General features: G+C 33.9%; 2 protein-coding genes across 2 annotated transcripts; both read left to right on the top strand.

Moving 5' to 3' along the window:
• Window positions 1–11,612: 11,612 nt before the first annotated feature.
• Window positions 11,613–13,023, top strand: LOC108760161 (putative gustatory receptor 28b). Its single transcript, XM_018505964.1, has 3 exons — window positions 11,613–12,641; window positions 12,776–12,862; window positions 12,928–13,023. Exons 1-3 carry the CDS (start codon window positions 11,613–11,615, stop codon window positions 13,021–13,023), a joined length of 1,212 nt encoding a protein of 403 aa, XP_018361466.1.
• A 1,654-nt stretch (window positions 13,024–14,677) lies between these two features.
• On the top strand, window positions 14,678–16,104 carry LOC108760268 (putative gustatory receptor 28b). The gene is made up of 3 exons (XM_018506092.1): window positions 14,678–15,718; window positions 15,857–15,943; window positions 16,009–16,104. The coding sequence occupies exons 1-3, from the start codon at window positions 14,678–14,680 to the stop codon at window positions 16,102–16,104; spliced, it is 1,224 nt and encodes a 407-aa protein (XP_018361594.1).
• The last annotated feature ends 2,497 nt before the right edge of the window (window positions 16,105–18,601 follow it).

The following is an 18,601-nucleotide window of genomic DNA, read 5'->3' as shown; positions in this document are numbered from 1 at the left end:
TCGTCGTCGTCGTCATCATCGTCTTGCAACGAGAATCCGAGGCTTTGGCGTTTTCAATATCTCTGATAGGTTCCTCCGTACAAAGTAACTCTACACCACCTCCGTTGCGCCTTTAGTATGGAGATAGATATCGAAAGACGCGAGGTTTTTATGCGGCGCTTGCAATATGGCTTCGGATTCCTGCAAAATTTTCACCACAATACCTTCCTTCTGCAAGACAACAGAATACGCGCGCGCGGATATGCCACGTCAGCTTTTAATAAGTATCCTTTTTAAACACGATGTCGTTACATTTTGTGCTTAATAAATAAAAGTAAGATCAAAATGTATTATAAAATAATATCATGATGTTGTATATTCGAGGAATTGCCATTTTTAACGTTATTCATCACATATAGTGTCATTTAATTTAGTTGATTAAGCTAGTTATTTAGAAATAAAGAAGAAAAAATATATACTCTTTTATTCAAAAACAATTTTACTACAATTAGAATTACAGTTTAGTTTCTTTAATTTTATGTTTTAAAAAATTAATAACTTTAATAAGTTTTAACATTTTACATAAAACGTTATATAAATATAAATGACACTATTTTGTTACATTAAAGCATCAAAATACTGGCATTATGCAATTTTTTTAAAAGAGTTCTAAATTTGATGTTTTAATTTGTCGCAGGGATTTAATTCTTAAAAAATGAATAGTTAAAGTTTAGACTTTTTTTTATTTATAAGTTACAAACTGTTAACAGAAAAATACAAACAATTTCAAGTCATATTTAGTTAATGCTTTGACGCTTTATCTATTATCTGAGGTATTTTCTCAATTGATTTTAATTCACGCTCTTTGAAAGAACGCGCATGTATCAATAACATCTCTGGCAAGAGATTGGTTCGCGTTTTAAATTAATTTCGTCTGTCTTTTTCTTAAGCTTTCTCGTTTCGAAAAGGGTCAACGATGCGGAGCATCGCAAAGCAACGCAACGATTCCGTCAGTATCGTTTCTTATTTTAATCACGATAATAGCGATTGCCTCCATCCGCGTGAATGCCTCGCAGAATCTAAACGTGGAGATCGTCAAAACTTTTCCGATGAACAAATTAATTCCACATCGCCATTCACACAGATGTAAACGACTACAAACGTATTGATTTTTTAGAGATATTAATTACTAATTCGATTTTATTAAAGTATATCATGATCGTCATTAGAAAGCATCTCAATAAGCTAGTCCTTTTAATGTGATCGAAAAGTATAAAAGGAGTATAACAAAAAGTCATTTTCTTTCTTAAATCTACGAAAGGAAAAGTAATCGTTATCTATGGTTTTTTTAATATTAAATACAATTCCAATTGTCAAAATGTTTATTATAGCCGCTATAGTTATATTATAGTCGGTTCTTATTTCAAGATCGTATTAAATAATGTCTTAAGATTCTAATGCTGCTTTGTGATTGACTTATGGCATTTTAAGACTGTACTTAAGACGGTCTTAAATATAAGATCCGACTGTGAATACCCCTCTATATCACAATTTTGAAAGATTTATTGAAAAATGTAAAAAACTTAAAACTTTAAGAAAGGATATTTTAACGTACTTTATCATGTCATATCCATTATCGTTAGCTGTGATATATGATATATTGAAAAAATTTTAATCTATTCAAAATTAAGGGTATTATCAAAAGAAGACTTTAGTTCTCTCAAAAAGAATCTATTATAAAAAATATTTATAAAATTTTTATAATTAAATAATAGGTTTATTATTTTATGAGAAAGTTGTGAATTATTAGCGAATCGCAAACAATTTATTCAATTATTTTCAATAATTTATTGGAACTTAAATGTGTTTGAAAAAAATCAATAATTTTCAAACAAATAAATTATAATTAACAATAATGAATCTTTAATTTTTAATTGAAATTTTATAATTTTCCTAAATTCCTATAAGTACGATTCTGCTATTAAAACTTAACGATGAATCCTATATTAAACTAACATTAAAAATATAAAGTTTTTCAGAGAGCTTTTCTCTGAAAAACTTTATAGAGAAAAAATTGACAAATTTTAAACCGAAAGTAAACATAAAATTTCTTCATTTGCGGTCAATAAATCTTATCAAAAAACTCGATATTTTCAACTGTGTCAAAGTAATTGTGCACAACAATGCTCGAATACAATAAATTATAAACGCATTATACGATATTAACCTCCTTAAATTGTTTATTACAACATGTAACGATATACCGCTTCGCGATATTATGATTATTTCAAGCCAACTGATTTGCGATTGTCGCATTATGCGATATGCTTGCCTAAAGGGGTTTTCAATAATTTCACTCATGGACTTACACAAATCATCGCGTATGCTACACTAAATTGATATTTGAGGCTTTGATAGAAATATACAATCTATCTAAATCGATCTAAATTCGTTTAAAATGAAAGATCATACTATTTCTTTATATTGTATTTTATAGCTTCTTATTTTTCCATGTTTGAATCAAATATGAAGGAAAAAAAAGATATAAAATACAATATTTGTACATAAATGTATTTTAAATAATAAGTAATTATAATTAAGTTTACACATATATATATATATATATTTATATATATATATATTTAATATATATTTAAAAGAATGACACTTTATAGATTATTTTATGTGGATCCTTTAATACTTAAAAAATTCTGAATTATCTATGTATTTTAAATAAAACATGTGGAATACTTCTAAGATATAAAGTATATTTAAAAATTGTAATTTAACCAAATTTACTAATGAAACGTAAAAATATAGAGAGTCATTTATTATATATATAATTTAAAAATAATATTATATATAATTCTTTCAAAAAATTTTATTACTAAAAGCAATCATGTATCTATAATTTGTTACATACCTGTTAATTTGAATTTTTTTCAATATCCAATCTTGATTATCGGTGAACGCATTTATATAAATGTCTTATTTCACAGCATTTCACTTGTTATTATTTGATTACAAAATTATAGAACTAGAATTTTACATACATAAAAAATGTGCATATCGAGAGAGTAATAAAGAATAAATTATGGATACTCCAATATTCCAATATTATACCGTTGCAGGGCAATTAACAGGTTAATTTGAAAAAAAAATAGAAAATACACTCAACTGCTGAATATTCACATTTAACCCGCTGCATTATTATGTACGATTGCACGAATCGGTCTTTGAATTTGTCGCGGAAACTATCGCTAAGGTACGATACGCGCCACGAAGCAAATCCTTACGCGCCCGTCCAACTTGGAGTCGTTTTTGTTTCTCGCAAAATGGAGAGCGATTTCGGTCGAACGAGTGGAGCGGCGTCGTGTCGCCGCGTAATGGAGTTAATATTTTAGCTGCAGAGCGAAAGAGGGGAGGTATTTCGCGTTATGCCAAGCGCGTATTCCTCCCGCCCTGAAACAAGAACATGGGGAGGAGGGAGAGAAGCTGTCGGGCTCTGTACGCGCGCCGACCGGGAGAAATGACTAAGGAACTCCTTCGGGGTACTGTCGCCTGGTGAATGGGGGCGCATACATTTCACGGCTGTTTTCGTGACAAACGTTACGCGGGGCGCACCGACACGCGGGAGAACGAGCCGCGAGAAGAACAAAGTGCCTCTCCCGGCAGCCTCGTTCTTCAGCCTCACGCTAACCCGTTCGCATCGTCGTGCAAACGACGACGACGACGACGATGAGTCGCAGCCCCTTCCTCTCTCTCTCTCGAACGCGCGCACTACTCATACGTACAAATTCGCTACGGTGCTTGCGCTGCAATTTCGACATTATGTCGCTATACTATTGACACTTGGATTTAATCAATTGAGGAAATAAATTTTATTTTAGAAAATGGGTATTTCAAGTAAGACTTTCATGATTATTTATAAAACGTCAACAATCATCGATTTTTATGTAATTCAGATTCTTTAATTATTCTGCGTATACAAATATTAAGGTAAACTCAATATAAGTTAATACAAATGAATATGTCAATAATAAAATATTAATTATAATTTATAAACAATAACTTATTATGTATTTTATTTTGACATTTTGATAAACAATGTCTATTTTTCGATAATCTCACTTCAATAATAAAATCAACGAACAATTACTAATAATGTAGAAAATAATACAATTAATCAATATTGAAGTAAAGAAAATAAAGAACATAATTACATTTAACAAAAAGCATTTAACGTTTCTCAAATGAGAAACAACTGAAGAATTGGTATAATACCAGTGCAAACGAAAGCTTTCGCACCGTGAAGCATTACGGGGAAGTTCTATTTCAACTGTTGAAAGTGGTCTGTATAAAAAAGTAATCGCACTTAACGTAGCAGAGTGCGTACTTGAGTAGGTACCCATAGTCGAACGTGAGACGCAAGTTCACGTTTGATGTAAGCTCGCGTAGATCAACTGACGCTCCCGCGAAACGCGGGATGTAAATAAATACGCGACAGTTTGTTGCGATAAGTTGTCTTGGGCGGGCTGGCTTTTACTATTTCAGCGATCCGTTTTATCACGTCGCGACCTTACGGCGTACGCCCTCGGAACGTGCAACCCCGATTCGTCTACGTCGTCCGTCGAAGCGTGATAAGTCAGCGTCGGCGGATATCGTTGCAGACAGACGATTGCTGCGCTTCTCCGCCACGCTCACGTTCCGCGGTTCGCCGTGGGCGTACAGACGCGGAATTATTCCCTGAACAATTTTTCGCGTCGGAGACGTTACTCGAACCGCCCGTCGTCGAGGAGCTCTTGTCGAGTCCATTGAGCCAATAATATCCTTTATAACGTCCCTTACAATGAAACCCTGATTTCGCAACTTTGGGAACTGTGTATCTGTGCCTATGAATTTGCTCGTCCTCTCTCATCTCTCCGCGATTATTATAAAACAGAGCAAAGTCGATCGAGATGATTAAAATTGATCGCGCCTCTTCCATCTTAGTTAATCTTTATTCTGATAAGAATTAAGGAACTAACGGTCTCGTTTTACACTTCTTGAACAATATAGAGTACGTTACCGCGATATAATCTTGAGTCTTATATATATATATATATATAATGGAAGATTCGGTACCGACTACAAACGAAATATATGACACACATTAGACAATATATATTGTATCAAACAAGATTGGTTATTGATCCTGTGCTTCTATAATTGCCTGCAAAATAATATGTTTTTTAGTTTTCCATTTGAATTCTTCAAAACATATTTTCGTGATACGTTTTGTAGTAATTTTAATGGAAATGTGTAGTTGAGAAAAATAAAAAGATAAAAACAAAACATGTGATTCCCTCTATTTAACTTAATCGTTATTTAAGTTAATGTAAAATTTAACGCCCTACGGCATGTTTTTTCCAATTAAATAATAAAAGATTAATAACTTGGTATAAACTACGATACAGAATTAATTAAATATTTTACGGAAATATTGTAAATTTCCTCAATTTGTGTACGTGTGTACACAAATTCAATTTTGTTTTTAATTCAATATCGTCAATTAAATATTAACTGCAGTGACCACGATGAAACAAAAATGTTCGTCTGGTTAGATTTTATAGATCATACGTTATTAATATACAAAATAAATTTTTTTTCACTCATACATATTGTAAAGATTTGTTTGCGCACATTGATATTACCTTTCGAAAATCGAAGATCGTGCAAACCACTATTCATTACTCCACAAAAAATAAGAAGACCTCAAAGTTATTTTTGTTTACTTACACAATTTTAACTTTGACTCTGATTTGTTTTCCACACGTCAGTTTCTCTAAACGGATTTTCACAAAAAGCGAGTGATATTTTGCCTTACGCTGGCTCCTGCGAAGGCAATCTTTTTTCGCACGTTAAAAGGGCGTATGTGTGCGCCGGTGTTGGGTGTGTTGTGTTATAACCCTCTGAAAAATTTATCACTGATGGACTTACGATAGATCTACGTCACAACGAGCGATGTTGCCGATACGAGAGGCCGCGGGCCTTGGTCGGAATTTATCCGTTAACCGCTTTCGGTCGGTCGGCCGCGCAAATGAGCAGTGAGCGCAGATAGCGCGGTTCGGGGGAGCCTGCCACCTACAATCGACAATTTCGACAATGCGCTTTCAGCTTTGCGCTGTCGCAACCTCACGACGTATAAGCTCGATACGTCCACGTTCGCGTCGAAGTGCAATAAGTCAATGCGGTGGAGCATCGTCACCGGCCGGCCGGGATAACGCCATCGATATTTTATTCGGTATCGGAACACAGCGGCGAATGCGTCGAAAAAATCAAAGGCGAGAGACGCAAGTTAATTCGAGGGTATGCGAAATGTGAGGGGGGGGATGCTTGAATTTTGATTCGAAAATTATTGTAATATTTTATTTTACTGTTATATAATTAAACGTTATATTTTATTTTATATTTTTATTCATTCGCGAAATATCATATACGCGCACTACAGTTTTGATTAATTTTTATTACATCATAAATACTCAATAATTTGTTCTAAGATTATTGTTGAAACTTTATTCGTTCGAACTTTACTTCCTTATTATCGCTTATTTTTTCTAGTCACAAGAAACTTATTACTGTGAATATTATTGTAAAAGAATACTTTTTCATTAAGTTACTATTCAGAATATAATTTTTTTTTCGTTATAAATCAAATGGGAATAATATTTTTTTGTACAAATATTTTGTGTTGTTTTTGAATAAATCGAATTTTGAAATGCATTTATGTACGACTTGATAAACATATTTATCTTTATTATTTCTACTTTTGTAAATTTTTTAAACACAATGATATATGTGTGTGGCATGGAAATAATATAACAAGTTTTTACAGATTATTTATCTTTTGTCACATTTGTTGATGCAATTAAAACCTATATGTATTAACGTTTGTTTTACTTTTCGCATTATTCGTTTATTTAAATAATTGGAAAATCGTCTCTTCCGTATCGTCTACTTGTAAAATTATTAATACAATTCTATATGCAAGCGGTATCTCTATTTTTTTTCTATTTTCTTTTTATATTGCGATGATTCAACAACAAATTGAAAGTTAACTTAGATAAACTCAATACATTTCTATATCTACAAATAATAAGATCAGAACATTTCGAAAATAATGAGTGTTAACTAATCAACTGTATTTGCATATTCATTAAATTTTTCATCGAAATCGATTTTTTCGACGATTCGTGGACAAAATACATTACCGTCTCGCTACCCCGACTTATTTTTCTATACATAATCACTCTTTCTTTATTACGTTTCATGTATATGTATATGTATATTCGCCTTTTACTTTTGGAATACCCTAGAGCAAAAATATTCTAATGAAATAGTGTTTCTTTTTGCGTTCGTAGTTAATTACTTTTCTCGAGCAAAGTCAGTAGAAGGAGAAGTTTGCGACGGAAAAACCGCAGCCGACGATGGTGGAAAACTCGGCGGGCAGTTAATACAGAGCGAGACCCAGGAAATAAATTGCCCGGCGCGGTGCGGCGCGGCGCGGCGCGCGCTTGCGGCGCGTGTCCGCTCGCTCGCCTCGTGTTCTATATATAGTTATGCATTTATTTATTAACCAAGTTTTATTTGTCTCCCGGGCAAAATAACGCAAGGGAGAAAGAGAGAAAGAAAGGGAGCGTAAACAACGTGGTGTGTGCGGTGGCGCGACAACTCACGAACTGCCACCGCCAATTGCTGGCGATCCGTTTTATCCCGGAGCGTCCTCGATCCGTCTACGTCGTACGTCGAGGCATGATAAATCAGCGTCGCGTCGCATCGCGTCGCATCCGCGTCGCATCCGCATCCGCGTCGCGTCGCGTCGCGTCGGGTTTGCCGGCTCGTTCACTCGTGGCGAGTATCGCATCGACGATAGGCGAGCTCGGCCGCAACATGGCCGTCTGTCCCGCACCGTATCCTGAGCGCGTCGGTTTGTTTTTACCTCTTTCTCTCTTCCCCGGTCCCAAGTTGTTTATCGCGGTGGGATTAATGTCTACTTTTTGCGCACGCGAGCATGAAAAATTTCACGGCCCGTACGTCGCCCGTCGGATTCGGCAGCATTTTTAACGATCAGCCTTTCTTCAGTCTCTCCGGCGTTAATCCGATCAATGGGGACGGTGGCGAAAATACGGGAACTTTATTTGTGGCTTCGTACCGTTATATATATATAGAATCGGATTATGACACGTCGTGACGAGTACGATAAGAATTAATATCGAAAATAACGGTCAATGAGCGTGACTGTATCGTGGAAAATTAACGTGATTACTTGCAGTCGAGCTCTTGCAGTGATTATATAACGCTGACAACGAGTCTAACACGGTTGAATCTTTAATGATCACTTTAAATGGAAACAGACGAAATAACTATGCTACGCAAGCGAGCTTCTCTTTAGACGCGTTTATGCAAATGGATTAACAAACTCAGCCCAATCGAGTTAGGCGAAAATTCATAATTTATTAACTACGGAAGAACGTGTTTCTGTACAATTACCTTTACATTAGCGTGGAACGGACTTTACAGCTTTCAGTTATCTTCGATGTTTTTTCTTCGTTTCTGGACTCGAAAAGGGATTGCATTTTGCATTCGCGGAAATGTAACGGGCGAATATTTACGAAGCATTTTGAGGTATCAAAAAATCTTTTTCAATCTCTCTACGTTCTACAGAAGGATCTAAAGCTATGTGTATACGTACGTATGTAAATCCTATACACAACTAGACGAGCTAACCCGATTACAGCCATTTACGAAATATTGTATGACTGCTCGGAAGCGAGCACGAGCGCAGATTACTTCTTCTAAAATTTATTATAAATTTATACTTTTATGTGAAGAAAAGTTACCATTGCTTTATAGCTTTTCAAACTGTCATAATCTTCAAAATCGTCAAAGTGTTTTTCGACAAACTCGTCTCTTCGAGTGACGAAAATGATAATATCCTGAATTTTCCTAAATTTGAATATAAAAGTTGTTTTTATATACATTAAAAAAATTTATTTCTAATCACTGAAAATATGTAATACTGTGAACCGCACCGATTTTCACAAATCGTGAAAATATACTCTCCGTGACAGAGTTAATAAAGAGCGTTCCCTGCAACTGAAAATGCATTCTCTAAATACCTCTGATCGTCGGCTTGTCCGGTGCGTTCTCGTCAGATGAGAAGGGACGACAAGAGAGAAGACTTGAATGACGGGACTTCCAGAAGAACGTATACGGCGTCACGTGACGACCGCCGATCTCTGCCACGAACATCGAACGCCCGCGATTTGGACCGACTTCTCCGCGCATCGGCTTATGTTGGCATTGCGCGAATAGTTCGGCGACTCTTCGGTATCCGCCGACCACTGTTTATTGCATACCGATGCCAAACACCGGGAACCATCTCGGACGAGGCATGACGGCGAGGATCGTTTCCAAGTCTCGATCATCTCATGGTAGGGCCGGGACGAAAGATACCGGAATGTTAGAGGACCCAACGAGCCATGGATCTAACGGCTCCTGAATACTGGAGTCCAAGGAATCCCGGGACATAATAACCTTTTTAAAATCTTAAAGCGTGTTTGGCGAAAAGATTCGTGCGATACAATGTAGAAATACAGCCGATGCTTTCCCTTGATGACTCAACTACTTTATCCACGTAATTTGAACGCGGAAAAGATAATACAGTTCTCTCATTGATTTATGACATCTTAAGATTGTACTTAAGACAGTCTAAAGCGGCGTCTACTATGAGATTTTAAGGCATAAAACTCAAACTTAAATCTTAAGCCGTAAGAAATTATTTAATTATAATCGATTATCTTCTTCACTTTCGATTGTGATTGATCAATTTCTTCTAGTTTGAGGCTTAAAGCTTAAGTTTTATGCCTTAAAATCTCATCGTAGACGCCAGTTTAAATATAAAAATCGACTACGAATACCAGACAAAGTGTCATAACATTTTAATTTATTTAATTGAAGCGTTTCCTATTATGCGACGTTTTCCTATGCGTTTGCGCCGAAGCTTCTTGTCACGCGCGCGTTTTGTATCGACCCACAGAGAGGAAGTGGACTCTCGGACGCAGCGGGTTACGATGAGCGTAATATATCCGAGTGAGCATTCGTTTGTGGAGTTAGGGAAGAATGAAGAAAGAAGCGAGTAGATATCACTAGCGTCAAATGGCCGGAGATAAAAAGACGAGCTACAATGGCACGATGAATGTCCCAGACCGATAACGTGCTGACTCTCAGTAACGCGTATGTATAGAGCGCAATTTTTGTTTCCTAATGTATAATAATTTCCGCTACGCGATATTAGATCTCTGTTTTTCTGTAGCTGAACTAGTACACACTTTTGGAACTTAAAGTGAGAAAGATATATGTTTAATATTTCACGCAAAAGCGAGAAAGAGAATTCTAGTGCAACCCATATAGCGCAGAAATAAAAAATAGATCTATTGAAAAGCATAAAAAAAACAAGAGCTATCTGTGAGATTTTAACAAACTTCAGAGAAACGAATATTTTATTAGTCTATAGGAGAGACTAGGGACAAACGTAACGATTATTTGCTTTTTTGATTTTATGACTCCTATAAGTTATGTAAAATTTTTTAACGAATCCTATACAATAGTAAACCCACATTATTAGACAACATAATCGAAAAACTAATAATATATTACATCAATTTTTCTAAAGTAGCCGTTTGTTACTTTTGTTTCTATCTCTAAGGATAAAAGTAACACGCAATGAAATTGGGTAAGAATTGTAATACCCTGTTTAACTTTAAATATAAAATGAATTAATAGGAGAGATGCTTCTAAAAATATTTTTATTTATTCTGTGGGTGAATATAAATACAATTAACACAGTTGTGCTAATTTCATAATTATCTGAAAACATCAGATCGAATGAAGCGTAGCAGTATGCACGCATGCTCACCGTTCAAGAAATCGAGCATCTTGTGATACAATCGCAAGCTAAACGCATAGAAAAAATCGAACGGGATAAAGTAACATCTTGTTACTCTTATCCTCATTAACGGTATCTCTCATTAAGATATCATTACATGCTCATCTAACATCACCATACCAAATTTTATACCTTTCTTTAAAAGTCTTTAATGTCCATTTAATATTATACAATGCAAACAAAAACATAAAGTTTGTATTGTCAATAACTGAAGTAAAGGAAGGGTATGATTAATGTGTAAAAATGGAGGGAAAAAATTATTGGTCGATTGATATCTTTTCTATAACGTTTATTACTTTCATGTTACATTCCACGTGTTACATTTGTCCCCGATCTCCCCTACTCTGCACATCGAAGGTGATGATTACCGATCGAAGTACCATGGTTACTTTATGACTAACAATTGACCGATTAGGTATTGTTTCGATGCTGCAATTGCTTGCAGTTTTAAATGGAAACTGGCCGAGTATAGATTGAGAAAGAATCCTTATCAAATAATCTTGAAGACTACATACAGAAAGAAATTCTCACAGTAAAACTTGTGTTAACGCTAAGGTGTAAAGAGTAATCATTTTTGGACAGTGTACTCTAAGTTGTTATATAATATAAGTTGTTGGAAACTTCTGTTCTACCGATAACGACAAATATGTCATTGAAATTTCAAAGATATATTATGTGCAAAATGTGGCCAAAATGGCAGCTGTTCCATGCTACGGACTTTCAATCGCTTATGTATCCCTGCTTCACCTTTTGCCGCATATTAGGAATATTTCCATATCGCATCAACGCTTCAACTTTTGAAACTACGAAACCACTCTATTTTCTGACAACCTTCATTACTTGCGTTTTCTGTATTTATGAACTAATAATGCTGTACAAGATAGACATTACTGGAACGATCAATTTTGGTACCATACCTCTAACTCTTGAACGCAATTGTTTTTTTATACTCGGCGGATTTATCGGGATTGTTACGTACATTTTGAACGGTCCTCGAATGCGCTTACTTCAAAATATAATGGAAATCTCTTTGAAACTGTCTCCTGATTCGTACCGAAAGCTATCTAAATTTATTCACGCTAAAGATATTTTCGGTTTCTCCTTTCTATTTGGACGAGCAATATTTTTTTATTATATAATAGATTATGGTATTCCAGACAAGATTCTCGTACTGTACGTCACCTTCATAGTATTTCAAATGGATATGTTGCATATAAATTGTGTATGCGTATTAAAAGCCTGTTTTAAGGAAGTCAACGATAATCTGAAGAATTTGCGGAAGCTCGTGATGAGCGACGAATCACATCTTTTGAGGAGAGTTTATCATGAGCAGAGAAATCCATTCTTACTAAAAAAACTTAAAGCTTTGAAAAAAGAGCATTTGGTGATCAGTGACACAGTACAAATGTTGAATACGACTTTCAGTTTACAGCTTCTTGCTACCATAGTTATGACTTTTGCTGAGCTTACCTTTTCTCTATATTTTTATATAATTCATTGGACAATAAACCACGCGTTTTATAATGCGTTATTAACAACATCTTTGACGTATCAATGTTCCAAAATAGTTTTGATGGGATGGACTTGTGATGCAGGCAAGGATGAGGCCATAAGGATCGGTACCAACGTTCATGAAATACTGAACAATATTATCGATGAACAAATCAAAGATGAAGTAAATAAAACAATAAAATTTAATTTGTACATTTTTCTGAAGAGATCTCGCGTGTCAAACTGTATATATTAAATCTGTGCAGTTAGTAATTATTTTTTTTGTACCTAATTATCTTCTAATTTGATGTTTTATAGTTACAGCTGTTCTCCTTGCAAGTACTGAATCGGGAAAATACATTTTCTACTAAGGGTCTTATACTAGACGCAACGCTTCTCGTTGCGGTGAGTGAATAATTATTTGTTTTAGATAATATGTAATACTTATTTATATATAATTTTAATTTTAGATAGTGGGTAACATCACTACGTATCTATTAATTTTAATACAATTTTTAATTACCGACCAAGTTTGTAATAAAAAGGTTACAAACAGTATCACGTAAACAATCTAATTAGAAGAAAATAATTAAATTAAATTAAAAAAAATATATTTAAATACACAAACATATTCTTTTGTGTATGTTTTAGCATTAGATATATGTGAATGTATATGTAGAGACAAAACCTTATATGTTAACATTTACATAATTGAAAAATAAATCTTTTTTGTGTGGAAGTCTTTTATTTGCTCATGTGTACTGTGTGTCAAATATAATAAATATATTTGTAAGAAATATTGTCTTACTAATATGATAACTTAAAGTTAAAATTTATCAACGGTTCTCTTTTTATTAATCCTATCTAATATCTATTTTGATTGGGTATGTATAACGATTTTTGTTTCCTAATGTATAATAATTTCCGCTACGATATTAGGTCTCTGTTTTCTGTGGCTGAACTAGTATACACTTTTGGAACTTAAAGTGAGATAGGTATATGTTTGATATTTGACGAAAAAGCGAGAAAGGGAATTCTAGTGCAATCCATAAAGTGCAGAAATAAAAAATAGATCTATTGAAGAGCATAAAAAAACGAGCGCTATCTGTGAGATTTTAAACAAACTTCAGAGAAACGAATATTCCATTAATCTATAGGAGAGACTAGAGACAAACGTAACAATTTACCTTTTTAATTTTGCAACTTCTATAAGTGATGTGAAATTTTCTAACGAATCCTTACAATAGTAAATCTACATTATTAGACAACATTATCGAAAAACTAACAATATATTACATCAATTTTTCTAAAATAGTCATTTGTTACTTTTGTTTCTACCACTAAAGATAAAAGTAACATGCAATGAAATTGGGTAAGAATTGGAATACCTTGTTTAACTTTAAATATAAAATGAATTAATAGGAGAGGTGCTTCTAAAAAGATTTTTATTTACTCTGTGGGTGAATATAAACACAATTAACACAATTGTGCTAATTTCGTAATTATCTGTCAAACGTCAGATCGTAGCATAGCAGTATATGCATGCATGCTCATCATTCAAGAAATCGAGCATTGTGTGATTCCATCGTAAGCAAAACGTATAAAAAAAATTGAATGGGGCAAAATAACATCTTGTTACTTTTATCCTCATTAACGGTATCTCTCATTAAGATATCATTACATGCTCATTTAACATATAATCATAAGAAATTTTATATCTATCTTTATGTTCTTAATATCTATTTAATACAACGCAAACAAAAACAGAGAGTTTGTATTGTCAATAACTGGGTTAAGGAAGGGTGTGATTGACGTGTAAAATGGAGGGAAAAAATTATTGGTCGATTGATATCTTTTCTATAACGTTTATTACTTTCATGTTACATTTCTCGTGTTACATTTGTCCCTTGTCTCCCCTACTCTGCACATCAAAGTTGATGATTACCGATCGAAGAGTACCATGGTTACTTTAGGACTAACAATTGACCCCTTATTGTTTAGATGCTGTAACTGCTTGCAGTTTTAAATGGAAACTGGCCGAGTGTAGAATGAAGAAAAATCCTTATCAAATATAATCTCAAAGACTACATACAGAAAGAAATTCTCACAGTAAAGCTTGTGTTAATGCTAAGGTGTAAAGAGTAATCATTTTTGGACAGTGTAATCTAAGTTATATGATATAAGTTGTTGAGAACTTCTGTTCTACCGATAATGACAAATATGTCATTGAAATTTCAAAGATACATTAAGTGCAAAGTGTGGCCAAAATGGCAGCTGTTCCATGCTACGGACTTTCAATCGCTTATGTATCCCTGCTTCACCTTTTGCCGCATATTAGGAATATTTCCATATCGCATCAACGCTTCAACTTTTGAAACTACAAAACAGAGCTATTTTCTGACAACTTTCATTACTTCCGTTTTCTGTATTTATGAACTAATAACGTTGTATAGGATAGATATTATTGGAACGATCAATTATAGTAGCATACCTGTATATCTTGAACGTAATTGTTTTTTTATACTCGGCGGGTTTATCGGGATTGTTACGTACATTTTGAACGGTCCTCGGATGCACTTACTTCAAAATATAATGGAAATCTCTTTGAGACTGTCTCCTGATTCGTACCGAAAGCTATCTAGACTGATTCACGCTAAAGATATTTTCGGTTCCTTTCTTGTAGTTGGACGAACAACAATTTATTATTGTACAGTAAATTTTGGTATCGTAGACAGGATTCTCGTACTGTACATCACCTTTATAGTGTTTCAAATGGATATGTTGTATATAAATTGTGTATGTGTATTAAAAGCCTGTTTTAAGGAAGTTAACAATAAATTGAAAAATTTGCGGAAGCTCGTGGTGAGCGACGAACCACATCTTTTCAGGAGAATTTATCATGAGCAAAGAAATCCATTCTTACTAACGAAACTTAAAGCTTTGAAAAAAGAGCATTTGATGATCAGTGACACAGTGCAAATGTTGAATACGACTTTCAGTCTACAACTTCTTGCTACCATAGTTATGACTTTTGCTGAGCTTACCTTTTATCTATATTTTTATATAGTTCATTGGGATGTTGACATGAAAATAAACCACACGGTTTATGAAATATTATTGACAATTTCTTTTATGCATCTATGCATCAAAATATCATTGATAGGATGGGCTTGTGATACAGGCAAAGATGAGGCCACAAGGATCGGTATCAACGTTCATGAAATACTGAACGATACTATTGATGAACAAATAAAAAATGAAGTAAATAAAACAATAAAATTGGATCTGTACATTTTTTTGAAGATATTTCACTTGTCAAAATGTATATATTAAATCTGTGTAGTTAGTAATTATTTCTTAATTTTGTACTTAATTATTTTCTAATCTGATGTTTTGTAGTTGCAGCTGTTCTCCTTGCAAGTACTGAATCGGGAAAATACATTTTCCGCTAAGGGTCTTATACTAGACGCAACGCTTCTCGTTGCGGTGAGTGAATAATTATTTGTTTTAGATAATATGTAATACTTATTTATATATAATTTTAATTTTAGATAGTGGGTAACATCACTACGTATCTATTAATTTTAATACAATTTTTAATTACCGATCAAGTTTGCAATAAAAAGGTTACAAACAGTGTCACTTAAACAATCTAATTAGAAGAAGATAATCAAATCAAATAAAAAAATATGTATTTAAAGAAACGTAATCTTTTGTGTATGTTTTAGCATTAGGTACATATAAATGTATGTCAAATGTAATAAATACATTGATAAGAAATATCGTCTTACTAATATGATAACTTGAGAATGAAATTTATTAGCGATACCTTTGATTTATCTTATCTTATATCTATTTAGATCAATTCAGATTTGTTATACTCTTATTTTTCTCGCAATATTAACGATAGGAAAGGAAATATATTTTTGAAATGGACTTTATGATTAAAATTGATTTTCGTAAACAGCTTATTGAGTATTTTTTTGCGTTTCGAGTTTATTCATTTATTAACGATGATTAACATTTCATTGAAATGTAATGCGATTGATGAATTAGCGTGATAACATTCATGTCTTTCGTTACTGCATTTTTTTATTATTGCTGAAATAAAAAAAAATAACCCTCCTGCACACAATCTATAAATTACGATCTGTTACAAATTTCACCGAAGAGAATATGTCGATTATTTTTACTCTAAATAAGTAGTTATATAGATTATGATCTATTAAAAATTTCACCAAGGAAAAATATGTCGATCAGTTTTAATCTAGATAAATAGTTAGATTAATCAGAATCAATAGCACTGTACTTTGATCCTGAATAACTTTACCTTAACAACTGTATGACAGTCTGTTATAGTTTTTGAGAAATTTAGAGTTAAAATGCAATTTTAGTAGTAAATCCTCTCTTTAGAGAATAAATTCCTACGGGACTACTTTCCGTCCAACTTTCCACACAAAGCGAGGTCTACTCCACCTTCGCCCCGCCTAGATGTCCAATTTTCCACGTAAAACGAGGTCTATTCCACTTCCCCTCTATCTAGGGGCGTTCGACTTTCTACGCAAAGTGAGGTCCACCCCATCTGCCTCTCTGCTTAGGGGCATCCGACTTTCTAGGCCGGAAGATATGATGTAGATCTCATTTCGCATGGAAAGTCTGACGTTCTTAGACAGGGCATAGAAAAAAATTGAATGAGGACAAAGTAACATCTTGTCACTTATTAAGGGAGGGGTATAGTTAATTCGCGGTCAAAAGAAGGCATGTTTAGAAACTCATAAACTAACTAAAAAGTTTTGGTTTTTTGATTTCAGATGATTCAGTGCCGAGAAATGTTGCGCACCGCAGGACGTCTTTTTTTCGAGGCGCCTCCGTCGATCGCGTGCCATTTGCACAGTTTTTAATTTTTTGCGTCCAAATTTTTACTGAATATTCTTGAGATGTAGTTTTATTATAATTTTATTTCAATACACTGGCACTAACCAGAGCGCCTAAAAAAATTCATAAAAACATGCCTTCTTTTGACCGAATTAACTATACCCCTCCCTTAACATGTTACTGCATGCTCATCTAACTTATAACCATAAAAAATGTTATATCTATCTTCGAGTTCAATCTATTTAATACAATGCAAAAACCGGACAGTTTTACGCAATTAGAATGAAAAGATATACAATTGAAACTGATATTAAAAACTTACTTTTGATATTTTAATAAAATAGTAAAATTCCAACAATCGCTTATTTATATGTATAGTCAATAACTGAAGTGAAGGAGGGGTGTAATCGACATATAAAAATGGAAGGCGAAATTTATTGGTTAATTGGTATTTTTTTTGTGACATTTGTTACTTTCGTTCCGTGTTACATTTGTCCCTGGTCTCCCTTACTTAACATTACATTTGAGCTTCAGCTCACGTGTTGATAAAAACTCGGAAGAATTTATGTTTCTTTGAAGTCCACTCTGCGTGGATTGGTACCAAAAGTATCTCGCTTCTTCATAAATGAAAACGTGCCTTTTACGATGCGTTCGCATAAGCGCCCGGAAAATAAATACACACAAACACGCACGCGTTATGATATATTATATGTTTTAAATTCGCCTCACGAATGTGTTCCTTAACATTTCAGATTTGCCCTTCCATATTCACGAGTGCAGGTCACGAGTGTGCTTTCCTTTTTTTTTTTATTGCCCTCTCTCAATTTGCATATTTCGTGTCTCTCAAAGTATCCGTGTCGCGGAATTTGGTTTCCTTCGAAAGAAGCGAGCGGATGTTGTACTGCTCTATGCCAACTAGTTCCCTGATGCGTTAGCAACGTTCGTTACAACATTAACGTGGCGGATGTTGGTGGGAAATACAACCTTCCGCCGTCAGAAATACAAACATCAGGCCGATTTATTCATTAGACACAATAAATATAATGCCTGAAAACTCACAAATCTATCCAATTTCCAAACAGAAATCTCTGTTGAAATATGTAACCAAAATTAAGAGATTAATAAATTACTTTATAAAACAATTTACATACAGTAAATTACATATTGTCTGTTTTTAGCAATTTCCAAAATTTAAACAATAAGCATTTTAATAATAAGATGCTTAAATGAGAAATACATCTAATTAACAGTTGCTACTATTTCATTCAA

This window comes from Trachymyrmex cornetzi, unplaced genomic scaffold, assembly GCF_001594075.2.
Source record: "Trachymyrmex cornetzi isolate Tcor2-1 unplaced genomic scaffold, Tcor1.1 scaffold223, whole genome shotgun sequence".
NCBI classification, from domain to species: Eukaryota; Metazoa; Arthropoda; class Insecta; order Hymenoptera; family Formicidae; genus Trachymyrmex; species Trachymyrmex cornetzi.
Note: the sequence above shows the minus strand (reverse complement) of the source record. Positions and strands in the feature narration are given on the sequence as shown.